We start from the raw sequence: 24964 nt of genomic DNA on the forward strand, positions 1-24964 counted from the left end.
CACAGATCACAAGACTACTCACCTTCCCAGTCTGTGACCCTGTCCTGAGAAGGGCTGGAACACAGGCTTCGTTGACATACATACTTCATTTTTCTTATCTTCAACTTTAACATCCACCTCCTCTTTATCAAAAATTCCCTGTAATTCCAAAGGCAATTCCCTTGGAAGGTAAAGAGACAAAGTGATAAAGCTCCCAATATGTTTTTTCTTTCTCTGAAAAACATATTCTACATGCAAAAAGAACTGAAAAATACATAGAAATAAGAAGCATATAATATTCTTTACAAAAAAAATAAATGTATTTAAAATAATACAGTTAAATAACATGAATACCAAAACCCAAGAAAAACAACAGAGTAATTTTTAAGACTACAAATTCATGAACAGCTTGAGTTATTCAGCAGTACCTAGAACAGTACTAAAGTCATGAAATATTTGATGACTATATCCTGCTAAATTTAAACCATTTAATCATTTTTATAGGCATCTGAATAGGACTAAAAATGTGCTAGAAAAATGAAGCTCTCATTTCAATTTTTAAATGAAAATATAGATTTACTCTGGAAATGACAAAATAAAATATGAAATGTTAGAATTTTAAAAAATATTTTCAGTTCATCCTCCTAACAGAGAGATTAAATGAAGTAACGTAATCAGGACTTGGACTTAGTCTGGGCCTTTGTCTAGTATACCACAGATGCCTCTCTTCTGAACAAGATAAACTTCAGATGAGCAGGGACCACACTTGTTTTACTAGCAAACATATTCCAATACCAAGAACAGTGACTGGTGCATAGCACGACTTGGACAGATATCTGTTGAATCTTATGATCTTTTAAAGGTAGGGTCTTTCTTGTGTTTTGCTGAGGAAGATTCGCCCTAAGCTAACATCTGTTGCCAATCTTCCTCGTTTTTTTTTTTTTGGTTCAGGATGATTAGCCCTGAGCTAACATCAGTGCAAGTCTTCCTCTACTTTGTGTGTGGGATGCCACCAAAGCATGGCTGATGAGTGGTGTAGGTCCATGCCCGGGATCTGAGCCCACAAACCTGGGCCCTGAAGCAGAGCGCACCAAACTTGAATCATTTGGCCAGGGGGCAGCCCCACGTAGGGCCTTTTCTAATGAGCACTTGAAAGTTTATAATGTTATGGAATATACTTGATATATAAGCAATGAACTTCCATGGGGAAATTTTTAACAAATTACAAATTTTAACTTTTATAAAATGATTGTTTAAGAATACTTAACACACAGGGCTGGCCCGGTGGCTTAGCGGTTAAGTGCGCGCGCTCCGCTACTCGCGGCCCAGGTTCGGATTCCGGGCGCGCACCGATGCACCGCTTCTCTGGCTATGCTGAGGCCACGTCCCACATCCGGCAACTAGAAGGATGTGCAACTATGACATACAACTATTTACTGGGGCTTTGGGGGAAAAAAAAAGGAGAAAGATTGGCAATAGATGTTAGCTCAGAGCCCATCTTCCTCAGCAAAAAGAGGAGGATTAGCATGGATGTTAGCTCAGGGCTGATCCTCGTCACACACACAAAAAAAAAGAATACGTAACACATGCTTGTTCTAAAAAAATAAGACACAAAAAATGTAAACACATGTCAACTTAGAAAGTGATAGTCCTTATAATCCCACTCTCACTTCAATAAAAAACTTTAGTGTAGGGGCCAGCCTGGTGGTGCAGTGGGTAAGTGTGTGCACTCCACTTCAGCGGCCCGGGGTCTGCAAGTTTGGATCTTGGGCACAGACCTATGCACAGCTTGTCAGGCCATGCTGTGGCAGGCATCCCGCATATAAAGTAGAGGAAGATGGGCACGGATGTTAGCCCAGGGCCAACCTTCCTCAGCAAAAAGAGGAGGATTGGCAACAGATGTTATTAGCTCAGGGCTAACCTTCCTCACATGGTTTTAGGAAAAAAGTTCTTTGTACTATGCTTGCAACTTTCATATAAGTTTGAAAAAGATTCAAAATTAACTACATTATATATTACAAAGCAATCTGAAATCTGTATATATATATTATACATACATATACAGAGATACATATATTGAAAATGGTTACATATAGAATACTATCAACCCTTCTGAAATAAAGACTGACCAAAACAAGTGCTTTACACCATAAATTGATGTCATATGTAAAAACATGTGCTAAGGAGAGATGTCATGGGACAGAAATTTAATGTTGTATATATTTTTTGGAAAGCAAAAGCATGAAGATGAACATCAATAGCTGAAAGAATGTTCATGCCTTTGATTCACTTTCTTTCTAGTAATCTATCCTGAAAGAGTAATCCGAGATATCAGTCAAAATTTAAATACAATTATTAAAAAAATAGAAGAAAATCTTCAAGATTTTGGATTAGGCAATGGTTTCTTAGATAATGACACCAGAAGCAAAAATGACAAAAGAAAAAAAATAGATAAATCAGACCTCATCAAAATTAAAAACTTCTGTGCTTCCAAGGACATCAAGAAAATGAAAAGACAACACAAAGAACGGGAGAAAATATTTTGAAATCATATATTTGATAAGGGACTTATATTCAGCATATATAAAGAACTCATTTTAAAACAACCCAGGGCCGGCCCTGTGGCTTAGCGGTTAAGTGCGCACGCTCCGCTGCCGGTGGCCGGGGTTTGGATCCCGGGCGCACACCCATGCACCGCTTCTCCGGCCATGCTGAGGCCGCGTCCCACGTACAGCAACTAGAAGCAACTATGATGTACAACTATCTACTGGGGCCTTGGGGGAAAATAAATAAATAAAATTATAAAAAAAAAAAACAAAAACAACCCAACAACCCAATTTAAAAAATAGGCAAAGAAAAAAATGGATGAAGTATTTGAATAAACATTTCTTCATAGAAGATACACACATGGCCAGTAAGTACACAAAAAGAAGCTCAACATCTCTAGTCATTAGGGTAATGCAAACCAAAACCACAATGAGATACCACTTCACATCCACTGGGATAGCCATAATTTAAAAACCCAGACACTAACAAGTCTTGGCCAGGATATGGAAAAACTAGAACCCTCATACACTGTTGGTGAGAATGTAAAATGGTGTAGTCACTTTGGAATACAGTTTGGCAGTTATAAAGTTAAACATAGAGTTAACAACAATTTCACTCCTAGACCTCAGAGAATTGAAAACATATGTCCACACAAAAACTTGTACACAGGGGCCGGCCCAGCGGCGCAAGTGGTTGGGTGCATGCGCTCCGCTGCGGCAGCCCAGGGTTCGCTGGTTCGGATCCCGGGCGCACACCGACGCACCACTTGGCAAGCCATGCTGTGGCGGCGTCCCATATAAAGTGGAAGAAGATGGGCACAGATGTTAGCCCAGGGCAAGTCTTCCTCAGCAAAAGAAAAAAAAAAAAAAAGAGGAGGACTGGCAGATGTTAGCACAGGGCTGATCTTCCTCACAAAAAAAAAAAAACTTGTAGACAAACGTTCAGAGCAGCATTATTCATAAGAGCCAAAATGTGGAAATGACCCAAATGTCTTTCCACTGATAAAGAGATAAACTACATGTGATATATCCATACAATGCAACACTATTTGGCAATAAAAAGGAATGAAGGACTGATAAAGCCACAACATGGATGAACTGTGAAAACATTATGCTGAGTCAAAGAAGTCAGATACAAAAGGATTCCATTTATATGCAATGTCCAAAATAGGCAAATCCAGAGAGACACAAAGTAGATTAGTGGTTGTGTAGGGCTGTGGGGAAGGGAAAATGGAGAGTGACTGTTAGTATGAGGTTTCTTTTTGGGGTGATGAAAATTTTTTGCAATTAATAGTGCTGATGGCTGCACAACTCTGTGAATATACTAAAAAATACTGAAATGTACACTTTCAAGGGATGATTTTTATGATAGGTTAATTATATCTAAGTGAAGCTACTATTTAAAAAAAATTTAAATACAAGGATAGTCACAAATAATTTTATACTGCTAAATTAAGAAATAACCTAAATTGCCAACAATGACTAAGCGTATATATAAAAATTATGGGTCACCATTGTGATAATATGCAGATATATTCAAACATTTCAAGGTAAATTCAAAATTATTTTAAAAATAAATATAGGCAGGGCCAGCCCAGTGGTCTAGTGGTTAAGTTCAGTGCAGTCTGCTTTGGCAGCCTGGGTTCGGTTCCTGGGCACGGACCTACACCACTCGTTAGTGGCCATGCTGTGGTGGCAGCTCACATACAAAAAAAGAGGAAGACTGGCAACAGATATTAGCTCAGGATGAAAGAGAGAAAGAAAGAAAGGGGGCCAGCCCCGTGGCTTAGCGGTTAAGTGAGCGCGCTCCACTGCTGGCAACCCGGGTTCGGATCCCGGGCGCGCACCGACGCACCGCTTCTCCAGCCATGCTGAGGCCGCGTCCCACATACAGCAACTAGAAGGATGTGCAGCTATGACATACAACTATCTACTGGGGCTTTGGGGGGAAAAATAAATGAAATTATAGGCGATTTTTAAGTTCTTAATACTTTAGAAAATTTCTAGACCAAACATATATAACACTTAGAATCATAAATATAGGGCCGGCCCCGTGGCTTAGCGGTTAGGTGCTCACGCTCCGCTGCTGGCGACCCGGGTTCGGATCCCGGGCGCGCACCAACACGCTGCTTCTCCGGCCATGCTGAGGCCGCATCCCACATACAGCAACTAGAAACATGTGCAGCTATGACATACAACTATCTACTGGGGCTTTGGGGGAAAATAAATAAATAAATAAAATTATCAAAAAAAAAAAAAAAGAATCATAAATATATAATAAACATCAGAGGGCAATGGTAATCACAATCCAAAGACTATAAAGATATTTAAACATCTAAACATAAATATTAAATAACAACTAGGATGTGGTATTAAGTAATACTTGGCAAAGTGAATGAGTTTAAGTCAGATTTTGGTGGATCAGAATTCAAATTCCTAAACTTTCTTCAAAATTACAGCTGTGGCTCTCTTAAGAAAACCTATCTTATGAAAATCTGAATTTATAAAAGAAAAAGCATCTGTGAACGTGTAAGGATGTGTGAACGACATTAAAAAAGATTCTTCTAAATGAAACATGCCTAAAATATCCTCCTATTTACAAAACTTGCTTACCCTTTTTTGATGGAGTTCAGAAACTGCTGACTTGCACCATCAGAATAACTTCTGAAATCATCGTTGACTGTGAATCCATTTTTCCATAATTTTATACTGACATCTACCTGCAAAGCAGTAAGAAACAAAATGCATCATGTATAAAATGTACTATTAGATTAAAAGTCCTTCGAAAATTTCTGGTATCAGCATATATTTTATGTATCGCTCTCTTTAAAATTGAGTTATAATTGACATATAACACTGTATTCGTTTTAGGTGTACAATATAATGATTTGATATATGTATATATTACAAAATGATTACCACAATAAGTTTAGTTAACATCCATTACCATGCACAGCTACAAATTCTTTTTTAGCTATCATTCTTTTTTTTTTTTTTTTAATTTTATTTATTTATTTATTTTTCCCCCAAAGCCCCAGTAGATAGCTGTATGTTATAGTTGCACATTCTTCTAGTTGCTGTATGTGGGACGTGGCCTCAGCATGGCTGGAGAAGCAGTGCGTCGTGCGCACCCGGGATCCGAACTCGGGCCGCCAGCAGCGTAGCGCAAGCACTTAACTGCTAAGCCACGGGGCCGGCCCTTAGCTATCATTCTTAAGAGCAAACTTCAAATGTAAAAATCAAAAACAAGGTATATACATAATACAGTTCATAATGAGTAATATTTTTTAAACAAATCATTAATAGTTTTCTTTAAGAGAACTCATTTGCAAAAATATTCTGTGCCCTGTCTGTCTTAGAAAGACACAAGCTTTCTGTTCAGAACAGACTTCTCAACGGTTAGAGGAGGACTTTGTTTGAAATGACTTTGAACATTAAGAAGAATGTACAGGTGGGAAAAAACTATGACCAATTAATTAATGGCTATTCCTTCAAATATAAAATACCAGTGTTACATGGTGATCCTCAATATTTCATCCCTTAACATCCTGTTGATCAGCTCATAAGAACAATATTCATTCACTCATTCAATCAAAGAAGGTAAGTCACTGAAGAAATCTGAGAAACCACTGAGAGGTTCAGGAATACAGCAGAATGTAGGGATGCTTCTGGTTGAATACAGGTACACTGTTTTAAAAACTGCTGAAGAAGATATCAGATCATTAGAGTCCCTTCCTTGTCTATTCAGTTTATTGAGTGTCTAATATGTAACAGACACTTCATTAAGATGTTAGGGAAAATAATCATAATAATGATAGCATATATTATTTGTTTGTCTGTCTATCTACCTACCTATCAGTATGTGCCAGACACTGTTTAAAACACTCTTCCTACACAAACTTAGTCCTTTCAAGATCTACACAAGGTTGGTGGCATTATCCTTTTTACAGAGGAGGAAACAGAAACACAGATTAGTTAAATTATCCAAGGTCACACAGTCAGTAAGGCGTGGAGCTGGGCGGGAATCCATACTCTCAACCACTATACAACATTGCCCCTTTTATACTCATAATCAAACTGCCAAGTCTCTGCTCTCATGGTACTCAGGTAAAATAATGAGAATAAATCAAATAGGAAAAAAGCACATAAAGACGTTGAGGAAAACAGAAGAAATTTAAAAACAAAAATCCAAAAATGATCATTAATATACTCATATAAGAGAAGATGATGTTTGAAAGGGAGTAGGGAGGGAATAATCAGTGAACAAAAGAGGTCTTAGAAACTGAAAATGGAAATTGAATAAAAAGACTGAATATAAGGTTGAAGAAATATCCCAATTAAAACAGAACAAAACAACAAAGATGTGGAAAATGGGAGAAATAATAAAAAAATTAAGAGGCTCAGTCTAAGAGGTCCAATACCTAAGTAAAACATTTTGAAGAGACTGGCAACAGAGGGGAGCAAGATATCAAAGACACAACACAAGAAAACGTCCTAGAAAGGCAAAACACGAGTTTCTGGATTGAATGAATGAAAAAGGACCCACATCAAGGCCCAGGAGAACAGAGAGTTAAAGAGAAGATTCTAATAGCAGGCAGGGAGCAAAAACATGCCACATACAAAGGCTCAGACACCAGAATGGCATTCTATCATCAAGTGTGAAGGCAGAATAAAGGCAAACGCAGACTTCCGAGGTTTTAAGTCATCCATTTCCCATGAACTCTTTCACACACACTTTTTTCATAAAGCTACCTCAAGACTGGCTTCATAAAAACGGAAACATAAAGGGCAGGAGCTGGGAGAGGCATGGAATTGAGTAATCAGGAGAGAGGGGAGAGATACAGAGAATGCTCAGGATCACAGACTCCAGGGCAGAGCAGTATAGCCCCCCTAGAGGGCAACCAGTCCACTGGAGACGGGAGGAGGGCTTCACCACAGTTGTCCCTCAAAAAAAACTAAACCGGTAAGATTATCTAATGTGTTCAACATACTGGAAAGAGATATAGCCTTCTATCAGAGTTTGGGGATGAATTAAAGATAGGCACAAAGAAAATAAAGCCAATGTGGGAGGAAAAAAAATCATTATTTCTCATTAAAATTTAAAAAGAAGTCAGGAAAAGAAATATCATAATACACTACACAACTCAGTTATGTTGTATAGTATTTACAAAGTCATAAAGATATAAACAATTATAATTATTTTAATCCCAAATTATAACTGTGTTAGATGAATAAGAGGACGAGGCTTGGGGAGGAGGGAAAGGTAGAAAAAGAGAGCTAAATCCTCATTTTCTATAATAAAAAGTCAATATATAATTTGAGAAACTAAAAAAATCAAGAACCATCATTATTAGTATATTATTAGAAACACAGACTTTATTCCAGAAGAAATACCTAAGAGTTATCAGTTGTTATCTCTGGGAAGTAGACATCATGGCCAAGGAGGAACTGGGCTGCTATTTTTCAACATAAATTTTTCAGAACTATTAGACTTTGAATTTTCAGAACTTAAACTTAAAAAAAAATTTAAAATGTAAATTAGAGTGAAAGGATTTTTCAAAAATCCCTTTAATGTCTGACTTCAAAAAATTAGAAATGAAAGAGGAGAAATTACAACAGACACCACAGAAATACAAAGGATTATAACAGAATACTACGGAAAACTATATGCCAACAAATTGGACAATCTAGAAAAAACGGATAAATTCTTAGACTCATACAACCTCCCAAAACTGAATCAAGAAGAAATAGAGGGCCGGCCCCATGGCTTAGTGGTTAAGTGTGTGCGCTCCGCTACTGGTGGCCCGGGTTGGGATCCCGGGCGTGCACTGATGCACCGCTTCTCCGGCCATGCTGAGGCCGCGTCCCACATACAGCAACTAGAAGGATGTGCAGCTATGACATACAACTATCTACTGGGGCTTTGGGGGAAAAATAAATAAATAAAAAATTAAAAAAAAAAAAAAAAAAGAAGAAATAGAGAATCTGAACAGACCCATCACAAGCAAAGAGATTGAAACAGTAATCAAAAACCTCATAAAAAATAAAAGTCCAGAACCAGACGGCTTCTCTGGAGAATTTTACCAAAAATTCAAAGAAGATTTAATACCTATCCTTCTCAAACTATTCCAAAAAATAGAGGAAGATGGAACACTTCCTAACACATTCTACGAGGCCAACATCACCCTGATAACAAAACCAGAGAAGGACAATACAAAGAAGGAAAATCGCAGGCCAATATCACTGATGAACATAGATGCAAAAATCCTCAACAAAATGTCGGCAAACTGAATACAGCAATACATTAAAAAGATCATACACCATGGTCAAGTGGGATTTATACCAGGGACACAGGGATGGTTCAACATCCGCAAATCAATGTGATACACCACATTAACAGAACAAGGAATAAAAACCACATGATCACCTCAATAGATGCAGAGAAGGCATTTGACAAGATCCAACATCCATTTATGATAAAAACTCTCAACAAAACAGTTATAGAAGGAAAATACCCCAACATAATAAAGGCCATATATGACAAACTCAACAGCCAACATCATACTCAACAGGGAAAAACTGAAAGCCATTCCTCTGAAAACATGAACAAGACAAGGGTGCCCACTCTCACCACTCCTATTTAACATAGTACTGGAGGTTTTGGCCAGAGCAATTAGGCAAGAAAAAGGAATAAAAGGAATCCAAATAGGCAACAAAGAAGTGAAACTCTCACTGTTTTCAGACGACATGATTTTATATATAGAAAACCCTAAAGAATCCATCAGAAAATCATTAGAAATAATCAACAACTACAGCAAAATTGCAGGGTACAAAATCAACTTACAACAATCAGTTGCATTTCTACATTCTAATAACAAACTAACAGAAAGAGAACTCAAGAAGACAATCCCATTTACAATCACAACAAAAAGAATAAAATATCTAGGAATATATTTCATCAAGGGGGTGAAAGACCTATACAATGAAAACTATAAGACATTATTGAAAGAAATCGATGATGACATAGAGAGATGGAAAAACATCCCATGCACATGGACTGGAAGAATAAACATAGTTAAAAAGTCCATACTACCTAAAGCAATCTACAGATTCAATGCAATCCCAATCAGAATCCCAATGACATTCTTCATGGAAACAGAACAAAGAATAGTAAAATTCATATGGGGCAACAAAAGACCCCAAATAGCCAAAGCAATCCTGAGAAAAAAGAGCAAAGCTAGAGGGGCCGGCCCTGTGGCTTAGCACTTATGTGCGCGCCTGCCACTACTGGCAGCCCGGGTTCGGATCCTGGGCGCACACCAACGCACCACTTCTCCCGCCGGGCTGAAGCGGCATCCCACATACAGCAACTAGAAGGATGTGCAACTATGACATGCAGCTATCTACTGGGGCTTTGGGGAAAAAAAGGAGGAGGACTGATAATAGATGTTGGGTCACAGCCGGTGTTCCTCAGCAAAAAGAGGAGGATTGGCATGGATGTAAGCTCAGGGCTGATATTCCTCACAAAAAAAAAAAAAAAAAAAAGTAGTACAAAGCTATAATAATTAAAATAGCATGGTACTGGTACAAAAACAGACACACAGATCAATGGAACAGAATTGAAAGCCCAGAAATAAAACTACCCATCTACAGACAGCTGATCTTCGACAAAGCAGCTAAGAACATACAATGGAGAAAGGAAAGTCTCTTCAGTAAATGGTGCTGGGAAAACTGGAGAGCCACATGCAGAAGAATGAAAGTAGACCATCTTCTTTCACCATACACAAAAATTAACTCAAAATGGATCAATGACTTGACGGTAGGACCTGAAACTATAAAACTCCTGGAAAAAAATATAGGCAGTACACTCTTTGACATTGGTCATAGAGGGATCTTTTCGAATTCCATGTCTACACAGACAAGGGAAACAAAAGAAAAAATAAACAAGTGGGACTTCATCCGATCAAAGAGCTTCTGCAAGGCAAATGAAACGAGAATAAAAATGAAAAGACAACCCACCAGCTGGGAGAAAATATTTGCAAAGCATATATCTGACAAGCGGTTGATCTCCATAATATATCAAGAACTCACACAACCAAACAACAAAAAAACAAACAACTTGATGAAAAAATGGGCAGAGGATATGAACAGACATTTTTCCAAGGAAGATATACAAATGGCCAATAGGCACATGAAAAGATGTTCAACATCACTAATCATCAGGGAAATGCAAATCAAAACAACACTAAGATATCACCTTACACCTGTTAGAATGGCTATAATCACAAAGACAAAAAATAACAAATGTTGGAGAGGTTGTGGAGAAAAGGGAACCCTTACTCACTGCGGGTGGGAATGCAAACCAGTACAGCCTCTATGCAAAACAGTACGGAGACGCCTCAAAAAATTAAAAATAGAAATACCTTATGATTCAGCTATCCCACTACTGGGTATCTAGCCAAAGAACCTGAAAATCAACAATCCAAAGAGGCTTATGCACCCCTATGTTCACTGCAGCAGTATTCACTATAGCCAAGAAGTGGAAGCAACCTAAGTGTCCCTCGACTGATGACTGGATAAAGAAGACCTGGTATACATACACAATGGCATACTACTCAGTCATAAAAAAAGACAAAATTGTCCCATTTGCAACAACGTGAATGGACCTGGAGGGTATTATGTTAAGCGAAATAAGCCAGACAGAGAAAGACAAACACCGCATGATTTCACTCATATGTGGAAGATAAACTAATGGACAGAGAGAACAGTCTGGCGGTACCAGGGGCACAAGGGGTGAAGGGACACATTTACATAGTGACTGACAAACAATAATGTACAACTAAAAGTTCACAATGTTATAAACTATTATGACATCAAAAAAAATAAGCTGGATTCTCATAATTACTACTGCTTTCAGTCTGCTGTGACATGTTGTTTTGATTGAAATATATTAAAAAAAAAAAATCAAGTCTCATACAGATAAGTAGTTGCAAAAAGAAGTATTTTAATAGCTTTTCCAGGATATTCTTCTTTGACTCTACATCAAATTTAATAAGTGGTAGTATCTCAAAAGTTAGTTGAGAATCAATGTGGAATTTGAAATTTAATGGTCTTTTCATATGCCTCTTACATTAAAAGCCATTAGTGACACTTTGGCTACCGTACCCATGCATCATTTTATAACATCATAATAATCATTTGGAAAATATTGGCTCTCTGAGTTATGCAAATCTTCCAAATGTTGATATATTTCATTACACAATATATTAAAAAAGGTATATTCATTAATATGACAACAATCGCATTAAAAAAATCTTTAAGTTTGGGAAGCCGTCAAGTGCATGGTGGCAGTTTACCAAAATTCTTATGTTCACTAAAAAAATTCAACAAAGCCAAATACTATCATTTGCAACAAATATTGTAAGTTATTTTCCTTGAAATGCCAGCCTCACTCCATACATTTTGAGAAAACGACTGCCGAATATCCAAGTCCGAATACCAAGAGTGGTCTGCAGACCATTCTTTCATATAAAAACAGTATACCATGAGAAAGCAGACAGATCAGCATGCATCTCAAGCACTTGTACTTTTCCTTAAGATACTTCTGTATATTGTAGAAATGTTTTATGTGTACTTCATACTTTGTCATACAGATTAATAATGTGTATTGAAGGGTTGGGATTTAATAAAATTTATAAGTTTTACTGCTTCATCAAGGACATTCTTAATTGAAATTAGCATGTTTCCCCCTGCAAGTGCAAGCAAACAATACAGTAATGACCAGCACGGTTTGGTGCCACTGCCTTCATTCCTCCTAAGGCACCAGCAGTTTTACCCACCATTGCTTTTGCAGAATCAGTGCAAAGTCAACCCAGTGAAAAAGGTGAATAATATCTTACTATTATTATGAAAACAATTTTGACGCAATGGATCCTCTAAAAGGTCCATATTTTGAGAAACACTGGAAGGGATAAAAGTTAGGGACACTCACCTGTTTCTTCTGTTCAGTGGGAGACAAGCATTTGGCACCAACCTTCTGAGCTTCCTCAAAAAGGCTGTCAACAAAATATTCACAATTTGTTTGTCGATTATCACTGCGAGGTTGGCTGTCAGATCCTGTTTCACAAACCCTACACACACACACACACACAAGAAAAATAAGCACTATTGACTCCTAATTCTCAAAAAATTTCCATAAATTGTTCTAGTTAAAGGATTCTGAACCGAGATGCTACCTCCACGTCCGCAGTTTAGACCCTCTTCTCAGGTAAGATAGTAGATATGTGACCTTGGGAAGTCATTACCCTTTTGGTTCAGAGCAGGGTTTTTCTCAACCTCAGTCTATTGACGTTTGGGAAGGGACAATTCTTTGTTGTAAGGCCTGTCCTGTGCATTGCAGGATGTTTAGTAGCATCCACGGCCTTTACCCACTAGATGCCAGAAACAATGCATACCGCCCTCCACCAATGTTATAACAACCAAAAACACCTCTAGACATTGCCAGATATCCTCCGGGGGGCAAAATCTCATCAGACTGAAAACCATTAGTCCAGAGTAAAAGAAAGTGTTCTTTGTAAAGGGCTCAAAATGGGTTTAAAAAGGTTACTATGTACTTTTTGGTAACAGAAAGCAGTCTTGAAACTAAAAGTGATAACGTGTCAGGAATATCATCGTTTTTGCTCCTTTGCATATTTGAGAATAAGATTTCCCACTGAAGACTTTCATTTGTAGTGGTTCAGTACTCTACTGGGTCCCCCACACACACCCCCCGCCTTTTATTGAGGTATAACTGACATACAACATTATATTAGTTTCAGGTGTACGACACAATGACTTGATATTTGTATATACTGCAAAATGATCACCAGAGTAAGTCTAGTTAACATCCGTCACCATACATAGTTACACAATTTTTCTTTCTTGTGATGAGAACTTTTAAGATTTACTCTCTTAGCAACTTTCAAATATGCAATACAGTATTATTAACTATAGTCACCATGCTGTACATTACATCCCCATGACTGACTTATTTATTCTGTAACTGGAAGTTTGTACCTTTTGACTCCCTTCACTCATTTTACCCACCCCCTACTACTGGTTTTTATTTTGTATTTATATTTCATCATTTAAGAAATATTACCTAAGATTTTGTTTGATAGAAAAGATGGTTTCTGGCTGATCTTTTTTGAAGCAATATTAAAAATTCATAAATGGGGGATGGCCCTGTGGCGTAGCAGTTAAGTGCGTGTGCTCCGCTGCTGGCGACCCGGGTTTGGATCCCGGGCGTGCACTGACACACCACTTGTCAGGCCATGCTGTGGCGGTGTCCCACATAAAGTAGAGGAAGATGGGCATAGATGTTAGCGCAGGGCCAGTCTTCCTCAGCAAAAAGAGGAGGATTGGCATGGATGTTAGCTCAGGGCTGATCTTACAAAAAATTCATAAATGTACTGAGATATAACTTCTCAGATTCTATAAATAATAACCAACACTTTTATAGCTCTTACACTGTGCCAGGAACGGTAAGGTAGATACTGTTATCCACATTTTATAGATAAGGAAAATGAGTCACAGAGAGGTTAAGTTACATGTCTGACATTACACAGCTAGTAAGTGGCAGAGACAGAATTCAAACCTTGTTAATCTGTCTTCCAAGTCTATGCACCTAACACTGACATGCTACAAAGCCTCTCTTAATATCTAACATTTATTGAGCACTTATTTATTTATTTATTTTTGCTGAGGAAGATTTGCCCTGAGCTAACATCTGTTGCCAATCTTCCTCTAGTTTCTTGTATGTGAGCCGCCACCACAGCATGGCCACTGATAGACGAGTGGTGTAGGTCTGTGCCCAGAACTGAACCTGGGCCACCAAAGCGGAGTGCGCCAAACTTAACCACTAGGCTACTGGGGCTGGCCCATATTAAGCATCTATCTATTAATACACATTAGGAACTATTCTAAGTACTTTACGTGTGTTAACTGATTCAATCCTCACAATGACCTAAAAGGCACATATTGTTTTTATCTCCATTTAATAGATAAAGAAAAAGCTTAAGCAATTTGCACAAGATCACAAAGCTATTGAAAGGCAGAACTGGAAATTGAACCCAGGCTGCCAAGGCCTGCACTCACTGCACTAGACTGTCTCTCAAAATAGCCATTACCATATTGTTATTAAAATGCTGATACTCAGGACAATGTTTTAATTTAGTATAGTCTTTTATTCTTCTAGGTAATTGTATCTATACTCTTAAGACATTCCATATTATCACAAAGTATTAATTATGGTTTTTCCAAAGCGATGTGATACTTCTTACACAAAAATAATCATGCTCTAAGATGATTTCTCACAATACTAATGATTTTCCCCTTTCTTTAACCAGTATAGATGTGTAGCAGTAGAAGATACTGTCTAAAAGCTCAGGCTTTGGTTTTTGTGTTTAGGTACCTTCACTAAGTCACACTGACTTTGGACAAGAAACTTAGCCTCTATGTGACTTGGTTTCCTCATCTGTAAAATGCAGATACTACCACCTATCTCACGTGGTTCTTGTGAAGATTAAATGCAAATACATATAGAGACCTATACCTGGTATACAGTATGTACCGGTATATATTCTGGCACACAGTAAGTTCTCAAATACAAGATAATAATATCATTACAACCACTTTATGCTGTCTGGTATTTAACTGTTTCTTCTGTTCAGAAAGCAGTTTATACTTAATTACTAAGTACAAAGCCAATAAAGCTGAGCATCCAGAACAGCTGAGGTTTTACTCCTTTATCTTACTTATTTGGTATGTAAATTCTACAAACTTCATTATGTTAATTCAAGTCATTCAAACATTTATTGAGTACCTACTATATGCAAGGTAGTAGGGAGATACAAAGATAAGAAAGAAACACTCTAGGTTTTTAAGAGGTTCAGAGTACAGTGTATGAAGATACATTATAAACAGCTCTATACCCACAAATTTGATAACTTAGATGGAATGGACCAATTCCCTGAAAGGCACAATCTACCAAAACCCACAGGAGGAACAGATAATATAAATAAGCCTACATCTATTAAAGAAAGTGAATCAATATTTAATAATCTTCCAAAACAGAAAGCAGCAGGCATGGATGATTTCACTGGTGAATTCTATCAAACATTTAAGGAAGAAATGATACCAATTCTCTATAATCTCTTCTGGAAAACAAAAGCAGAAGGGAATACTTCTAACTCATTCTATGAAGACTGCATTACCCTAACAGTAAAACAAGACAAAGACAAGAAAGGAAAACTACAGATAATCTCTGTCATGAACATAGAGGCAAAAATCCTCAACAAAATATTAGCATCTCGAATTCAACAATATGTAAAAACAATTATATACCACAACTGAGTAGGATTTATTCCAGGTACGCAAGGCTGGTTCAACATTAGAAAACCAATTAATGTAATCCATCACATCAATACACTAAAGAAGAAAAATCATATAATCATATCAACAGATACAGAAAAAGCACCTGACGATATCCAACACCCATTCATGATAAAAACTCTCAGCAAACTAAGAACAGAGAGGAATTCTCTCAACTTGATAAAGAACATCTACAAAAAAACCTACAGCTAATATCACACTTAATGATGAGAAACTAGATGCTTTCCCCTAAGATCAGGAACAAGACAAGGATGTCCTTTCTCATCATTCTTCTTCAATGCCATACTGGAAATTCCTAGCTACACCAATAAGACAAGAAAAGGAAATAAAAAGTACACAGATCAGGAAGGAAGAAATAAAATTGTCTTAGTTTGCAGATGACATGACTCTTTACAAAGAAAATCCCAAAGAATCAACAACATCAACAAAAGTCCTGGGGGCCGGCCCTGTGGCTTGGTGGTTAAGTGCGCGCGCTGCGATGCTGGCGGCCCGGGTTCGGATCCCGGGTGCGCATCGAGGCACCACTTCTCCGTTCATCCTGAGGCCGAGTCCCACATACAGCAACTAGAAGGATGTGCAGCTACGACACACAACTATCCACTGGGGCTTTGGGGGGAAAAAATAAAATAAATAAAATCTTTAAAAAAAAAAAAAAAAAAACAAAAGTCCTGGGACTAATCAACAATTATAGCAAGGCTGCAGGATATGAGATTAAGATACAAAAGCCAAGTGCTTTCCTATATCCCAGCAATTAACAATTGGCATGTGGAATTAAAAATACAATACTATACATATTAGCACCATTTGTCAAACTCCACAGAACTGTACAACACAAAGAATGGACTCAAATGTAAAGTATAGTTAATAACAATGTGTCAATATTGGTTCCCAATTGTAATACATATACCACACTAATACAAGATGTTAATAATAGAGGAAACTATGTGTGTGTGGGATAGGAGGGAGAACAAGGATATGGGAACTGTGTATTTCCTGCTCAATTTTTCTGTAAACCTAAAACTACTCTTAAAAACAAAGATTAACAACAACAACAACAATAATAATAATAATAATAAAAGAGCATGAAGGACATTCCTGGACAGATAGGAAAAGAGTAGGAAAGTACATTATATTTAATTTAATATTTATTTATAATTCAGGAAACTCCTTTATATTTTACTATATTAAGTTATAATATAGCAAAATCCCACGGGCATATTGAGGTATGAGGACTTGCCTTAATACCAAATATATCCAGACAACTTTATTATTTCATCATTGTTTTCCACTCTGTCATCCTTTTCCTCACTATCATTTTATGATGCAAATATCAATACTCTTCTTCATAATTTGGAAACCAGATTACCAAAGTTGTTACGGCTAAGTAAACAGTCTTGAAGTTTCAGGAGTTCCTCTATTCTGGCTACAGAAAAGCCTCTCTTGCTCACTCTCTCATTCACTACTGTGTTCTGCATAAATAAGGTTATCAGCTAAGCTGTTGTCCAAATAGGTGAAGGATTTGCATCTATGTATGCTTCAGCAGCACACATGGTAAATATGGATCTTCACCATTTATAGTCTTTGAACAACTGATATACTTAGGAAATCAGTCTTCTTTTCATTTTTTACTGGACCGCTGCTTCTAACAAAATCTCTTTTTCTTTCAAGGAAAATTATAAACTCTATTACTAATACTTTTGTGTAGACACCTCACTAATTATTTAATTAAATTCAAAGTAGTGATACATGCTAAAACATGAATGAAGCTTGAAAACATGATACTAAACGAAAGAAGTCAGTTACAAAAGACCACACATTGTATGATTCCATTTATATGACATGTCCAGAATAGGGAAATCTATAAAGACAGAAAGTGGTTGTCCAGGGCAGGGCATAGGAGAATGAGGTATGACTGATAATGGGTATGGAGTTTCTCTTTGGGTAAAGTAAATGTTATAAAAATGACTGCAGTGTTGGTTGCACAACTCTTTGAATGTACTAAAAACCACTGAATTGTATACGTTAAATGGATGAACTATATGGTATGTGAATTATGTCTCAATAAAGCTGTTTTTAGGGCCGGCTCCGTGGCTTGGCGGTTAAGTGCGCGCACTCTGATGCTGGCGGCCCGGGTTCGGATCCCGGGAGCGCCCCGAGGCACCACTTCTCTGTCCAACGCGAGGCCGAGTCCCACGTACAGCAACTGGAAGGATGTGAACCTATGACATACAACTGTCTACTGGGGCTTTGGGGGGAAAAACTGAATAAATAAAATCTTTAAAAAAAAAAAAAAAAAAAAAGCTGTTTTTAAAAAGTCCTGAGTTAATTTTACTCTTTTAAATCAGTCATTCAATTTCTGTGTAGAAAAGAGTTAACACAGCAGACCTGACTGCTATCCTTTGAAAGGCCTACTTACTTTTCTTACGAAAGTCTGGAATTTTAGTATGTGACTAGCCCCCAATAAAAACTCTAGGCTCACTTCCAACGAACTTCTCTGGTAGGCAACACTTCATATGTGCTGTCATAGCTTATTGCTGGGGGAACTGAGTGCACCCTGGGTGACTCCACTGGGCGAGGACTCTTGGAGGCCTGTGCCTGGTTTCCCCTGGACTTCACCTCATGTCCTCTTTCCCTTCGCTGATTTTGCTTTGCATCCTTTCATTGTAATAAATCACAGTCATCAGTATGACTATATGCTTAATTCTGTGAATCCTCTCAGCAAATCATCAAACCTGTGAGTGTTTTTAGAGGCCCCTCACACAATCTCACAAACATATAGTTAGCATCAAATATTTACACAGAACAAATACTCTAGTGAAAAAATAAATAATATTTATGTGGTATACAAGTATTTACAAAGTATTTGTAAGTATGAAATAAATATATGTCTGTCTCCCTAAATGGACTATGAACGAAAGAAATTTACCTCCTCAAGTATTTTAAACAAACAGCATAATACAAAAATAAATATTTCACCTCAAATAAGTGAGAATAAAGTATTCTATACTGATAAGAACCACAGACTTTGCATCTACCATTCACTGAGTGTCTGCTATGTGCTAATACTTGGCTAAATGCTTTATATCAGCTATCTAATTCTCACAAAAACCTTGCAGGTACATATGTATATCCCCGTTTTATAGATGAGATGTTGAAGCTCAAAGAATCTACCTAAGTTGCTCAAAGGCCAGAGAGGTAGTATAAGACAGAGACGGGATTCAAACGTAGGTTCATCTGACACTAAAGCTGTTCTATTTCCGCTATGACTCCAAGACAGTACAACACAAGAGGCTAACGAAGGAAAAGGTTACTTGAATTTGTCACTTAAATAACAGAAGTAATATGCAAATAGAGAGAAATTTAACACTTGTTTTTAATAATAACAAAAAGATTTAGTAATTTCACTAAAATCCATTCAATGTATCTATGATGAAAAATTTACTTTTACATATATTACTATTAGGTATTTAACTGAGCTAATCATAGTGAAAACTTACTATATCAGTCAGTTAAATGCAGTAAAAATAGAGAAAGATACTAACAAAAGCATTAACAATAAAGAAAATTCATAGTTTGAATTACTTACCATTCTTCTTTGATACTTTCAAGATTATCTACTTCTTTCATTCTTTTTTGCCTTACTGTAAAAGTAAAAAGGAAAAAAAGTTAAAGTTCTCAATTTAGTATTTTAAATAAATTCAATCTTATGTATGCATTAATATTCTTCAACATAAGTTATTGTGTAGCCCCAAAGTAGCACTAAGGGTCTTAAGAACAGGTGACCAAACTCAAAGCTATCATTTGCATCTACAAAGTAAAGCAATAATAAAAATTAAATTTTGTAGTCTGATAATCTTCTGACAAAAGAAAGATTTCTTAAAAATTAAGATAAAGAAATGATAATGTACCCTTTGGTTTAACAGCAGCCAAAAGTAAATGAAACATTTCACTCAATCTCCAATTAAGTAACAAAATATCAAATCTATATAAACTCATTTTTATAGTTCCTTGGGAAAGCAAACTGACAAGATGTATTTACATGTCATAGAAATATTCCTATCTTTTGACTCTGATTTTCCACATTTCTGAGAATTTAAAAGAACAACAAAGTAAGTTACATAGACAAAATATGTCCACCACACCCGTTATTTGTTAGGAAAAACTGCAAGTAAACTAAATGCTCAATAGTCATGGTATAGCTGCTTGATGGGATAATATGTAACCCTTAAAAATAATTATGAAGCAGGTAGGGGTAGAGTGAAAGGGGTAAACTGGTACACGTGTATAGTGACAGATAAAAACTAGACTATTGGTGGTGAACACGATGCAGTCTATACAGAAACAAATAAAATAATGTATACTTGAATTTACACAATGTTATAAGCCAATAAGACCTCATTTAAAAAAAACTAATACTGAAGCAATTCATGTAGCCAAATGGAAAAAGATATCACATAAGTGAAAAAAAACAGGAAACAAAAATCATTCATACACCAGGAATGCAATTGAATGCATATGAAAAAATGGAGGGAGGCTCAAAAGTGAAAATAGTTATTGTTGGGGGTAATAAAATGATGGATTATTTTCTCTCTTTCCCAAACTTTCTAAAATACTATTTTGTTGGGCCGGCCCTGTGGCTTGGTGGTTAAGTGCGCGCGCTGCAATGCTGGTGGCCCGGGTTCGGATCCCGGGTGCGCATCGAGGCACCACTTCTCCCTCCATCCTGAGGCCGAGTCCCACATACAGCAACTAGAAGGATGTGCAGCTATGACATACAACTATCTACTGGGGCTTTGGGGGGAAAAAATAAAATAAATAAAATCTTTAAAAAAAAAAAAAAAATACTATTTTGCTATTATAACAAAAATATTTTAAGAAACAAGAAAATAAATCAAATAAATAGTTTAAAATAGTCAAAGCTATCTGTCCACTGAGAGGTCCTGGAAGCAATGACATACTAGAAACAAAAAGCAAACCAAGCGCCTAGATCTTGGTTTCTATATACAGTTTTCCAAAAAAATGGAACCATGCCTCCTTAGAGGAAAGGCTGATTCCAGTGCTGGGGCAGAGAAAGAATAAATGAGCCTGGAACATCTTGCTCCAGAAAGAAGGTGCTCAAAGAATGATGAAGACGTATCAAAAGCACACTGAAGTCACCCTAAAGGGGTGGACACTGGACAAATCTGGGAAACAGAACATCAAAATAAATAATGATACTAATGGAATATAACTCATTAAATAAACCAAAAAACCCATGAGTCTATAGAATTAGATCTAAAAAAATCAGGAAAAGATGGACTTTTAAATAAACTCGATAGGTGGAGCCACTGTAACCAAGATAAATTCCAAATATATCCAAGATTTAAAATTTAAAAATTAAACTTGAGGGGCCAGCCTCATGACATGTTGGTTAAGTTCTGTGTGCTCCACTTTGGCGGCCCGGGTTCGTGGGTTTGGATCCCGGGCGCAGATCTACACCACTCATCAGCCATGCTGCGGTGGTGACCCACATACAAAATAGAAGACAACTGGCACAGATGTTAGCTCAGGGCTAATCTTCCTCAGCAAAAAAAAAAAAAAGAAAAGAAAAGAAAAAGAAAGAAAGAAAAATTAAGCTTAAGGGTGATGTCAGTAAAATGACATAATAGCTATCTCCAAGCTCCTGACCCCACAGAAACATTAAAAAACAAGCAGAGGGCCGGCCCCGTGGCTTAGCGGTTAAGTGTGTGCGCTCCGCTGCTGGCGGCCCGGGTTCGGATCCCGGGCGCGCACCGACGCACCGCTTCTTTGGCCATGCTGAGGCCACGTCCCACATACAGCAACTAGAAGGATGTGCAACTATGACATGGGGCTTTGGGGAAAAAATAAATAAATAAAATTATAAAAAAACAAAACAAAACAAAAAACAAGCAGAAACTGTTAGAACCAATTTAGTGAGAACCCTAGAAAGCAGTCAAAAGGTTTACAGCAACCAAATACTGAATAAGAAAAATGCAACCCTGAAAACATTATGTTCAGTGAAATAAGCCTGACACAAAAGGACAAATATTGTATGATTCTACTTACAGGAAATATAAGGCAAATTCATAGAAACATAAAGTAGAACAGAGGTTACTAGGGACTAGGAGGAAAGAAGAATGGGGAGTTATTGCTTGATGGGTATAGAGTTTCTGTTTGGGAAGATGAAAAAGTCTTGGAAATGGATAGCGGTAATGGTTGCATAACATTGTGAATGTAATTAATGTCACTGAATTGTACACTTAAAAATGATTAAAATGGCAAATTTTATGTTATATATATTTTACCACAATAAAAAACTTTCAAAAATGCAAACCAATTAGTAAAAGGAAACATGGGGGGCTGGCCTGGTGGAGTAGTGGTTACGTTCTCACACTCTGATTCAGTGGCCCAGGGTTTGCAGGTTCGGGTCCCGGGCATGGACCTACATACTGCTCCATCAAGCCATCCTACGGCAGTGTCCCACATACAAAAAATAGAGGAAGATTGGCACAGATGTTAGCTCAGAGCCAATCTTCCTCACCAAAAAAAAAAAAAAAACACCATGGGTAAATTTCTTTATAACCTGGAAGAAAGGACAACTTTCCTATAACTCAAATCCAGAAGCAATAAAGGAAAAGACTGATACATTTAACTATACGAAAATTAAAAGTTTTTAAAAAACCAAACATCTACAAAGTAAAAAGACAAAAGACAAACTAAGAAAAATATATGGAACTGGCATTACAAATAAAAAACTAACACAGAGAAGAAAAAGGCCATCAACAGGCAACAGATATGAACAGAAACTTCTCAGAAAAGCAAATGGCCTTTAAATATATGAAAAGACGTCCAATCTCACTTATAATGAGGGAAATGGAATCAAATACTATACTATGATTCCAATTCTCATCTATCAGATTGGCAAAAACTCACAAGTCTTGCAACACATTTTGTTGCTGAGAATATGGAGAAACAGCCTCATACATTTTTGGTGGGAATGCAAAATGTACAATTCCTAGGAAGGGGAATTTGGCAATACCCAGCCAAAATTATGTACGCATATGACAAAGATTCTCTCTTTGACCAAACTTGAGTCAGGCTTCTCTGAGGCATCTTCTCAGAGAGGCCTGACCTTGGGCTTCCACCTCTGTTCTTGTAGAGCCCAGTTTGAGCAAAACTCCTGTGAAATAGGTTTAGCCAGAATTGCCCCTTACCCTTGAAGTTTCTTCCAGTAATTTTCCATCCACCGACCTCCACCCTGCTCTTTGGCTATAAATCCCCACTCATCCATGTTACATTCAGAATTGAGACCAGTTCCACACTGAGGTCTCTTTTCCCCTACTGCAATAGTTCCTGAACAGAATTTGTTTTTAGCACTTTAATTACAGTCCAGCCCTGTTTTTTCTTTGACACATATATCCAGAAATCTCACATCTAAAAATCTATCCCAGTGATATTTAAGTAAAAATATAAAACAGTGAACACACAAGATTATTCACTGCAGTACTATTTCCAGCATTCATTGAAATAGCAAAAGCCTGCAGAAAAACCCAAATGTCCATCAATAAGGGACTTGTTAAATAAACTATGGTAAATCCACATAGTGGGACGCAGCAGTAAAAAAGAATTTTTATGGCTGCAGAGTGATCAATAGGATATATTGCTAAGTGAAAAAAGCAAGATGGAGAAAAATATGTATAATATACACTGTTTAAGAAAGAGGTGGACATGAATATATATATATATATATTTTTTTTTTATATTAGAAAAAAAGGAACGGCCGGCCCTGTGGCTTGGTGGTTAAGTGCGTGCGCTCCGCTGCTGGTGGCCCGGGTTTGGATCCCGGGCGTGCACCGAGGCACCGCTTCTCCGGCCATGCTGAGGCCGAGTCCCACATACAGCAACTAGAAGGATGTGCAGCTACGACATACAACTATCTACTGGGGCTTTGGGGGGTAAAAATCAATAAATAAAATCTTAAAAAAAAAAAAAAAAAAAAAAGAAAAAAAGGAAAAATAAGCCAAAAAAAAAATATGGTTACCTATAAGCTGGGAGAAAGAGGACAGGGTGGAGGAGGCAAGGATAGAAGCTGGATTTCTCTGAATATATCTTGTTTTTTAGATCAACTTTGGAACCATGTAAATATTTTACACACTTATAAAACAAAGTTAAATTTTAAAAAAAGAAATCCCTAAAAACTGAAAGTAAAAGTGAAACAAATTAACTGAACCGACTGTCAATTTGGTGGTAAAACCACACAAGGAGGAATTATTTCAAGTAACCTTAAAACACAGTAATTTTACAGTATATCTGAGTGGACTCTAAGGGGAAAAATACAGCTTCTAGTAATCACATTATTAGTAATAATATATTAGTATTGTTTTTATGAAACTATGGTATAAAGATAAAGCAGTGACTCTCAACTAAGAGGCAACTGTGCCCCTCAGAGGACATCTGGCAATGGCTGGAGGCATTTTTGGTTGTCACAACTGAGGGGAGGGTGCCACTGCTATCTAGTGGCAGAGATCAGGGACTCCGCTGAACATCCTACAACACACAGGACAGCCCCCACAAGAAAGAATTATTTTGCCCAAGATGTCAATACTGCTGAAGTTGAGAAACCCTAAGATAAAGCAAATAAATAATGATGATTTCTCGCTAAAAACCAACATTTTTTTCAGAGTAAGAGTAAAGAGATAGAAATACAAAAATCAAAGAAGCCAAGCAAAAATTCTATAATCCTAAATTTAAAATATCAGTATGAACTCATGCTCAGTTTTCTCTTAAGAAAATACATACTGGGGACCGGCCCCGTGGCTTAGCAGCTAAGCGTGCGCGCTCTGCTGCTGGCGGCCCGGGTTCGGATCCCAGGCACGCACTGACGCACCACTTGTCAGGCCATGCTGTGGCGGTGTTCCATATAAAGTGGAGGAAGATGGGCACGGATGTTAGCCCAGGGCCAGTCGTCCTCAGCAAAAAGAGGGGGATTGGCATGGATGTTAGCTCAG

At 37.3% G+C, this 24964-nt stretch overlaps 1 protein-coding gene across 2 annotated transcripts in view; it reads right to left on the reverse strand.

Moving 5' to 3' along the window:
• The window catches only part of UBXN2A (UBX domain protein 2A), a 47702-nt gene that overhangs the window by 12770 nt on the left and 9968 nt on the right, over nucleotides 1–24964 (reverse strand). For both annotated transcript variants that reach the window (XM_087437100.1, XM_004418289.3), the window contains exons 2-5: nucleotides 19543–19597; nucleotides 12517–12655; nucleotides 5139–5245; nucleotides 23–160 (exon numbers count right to left, since the gene is read on the reverse strand). In XM_087437100.1, coding sequence (XP_087293226.1) covers nucleotides 23–160; nucleotides 5139–5245; nucleotides 12517–12655; nucleotides 19543–19583 — 425 coding nt within the window. In that variant the 5' untranslated portion in view covers nucleotides 19584–19597. The remainder of the gene's footprint in view (nucleotides 1–22; nucleotides 161–5138; nucleotides 5246–12516; nucleotides 12656–19542; nucleotides 19598–24964) is intronic.

Source organism: Ceratotherium simum, chromosome 11 (assembly GCF_057802395.1).
Source record: "Ceratotherium simum simum isolate JZ-2026a chromosome 11, ASM5780239v1, whole genome shotgun sequence".
In the NCBI taxonomy this organism is placed as follows: Eukaryota; Metazoa; Chordata; class Mammalia; order Perissodactyla; family Rhinocerotidae; genus Ceratotherium; species Ceratotherium simum.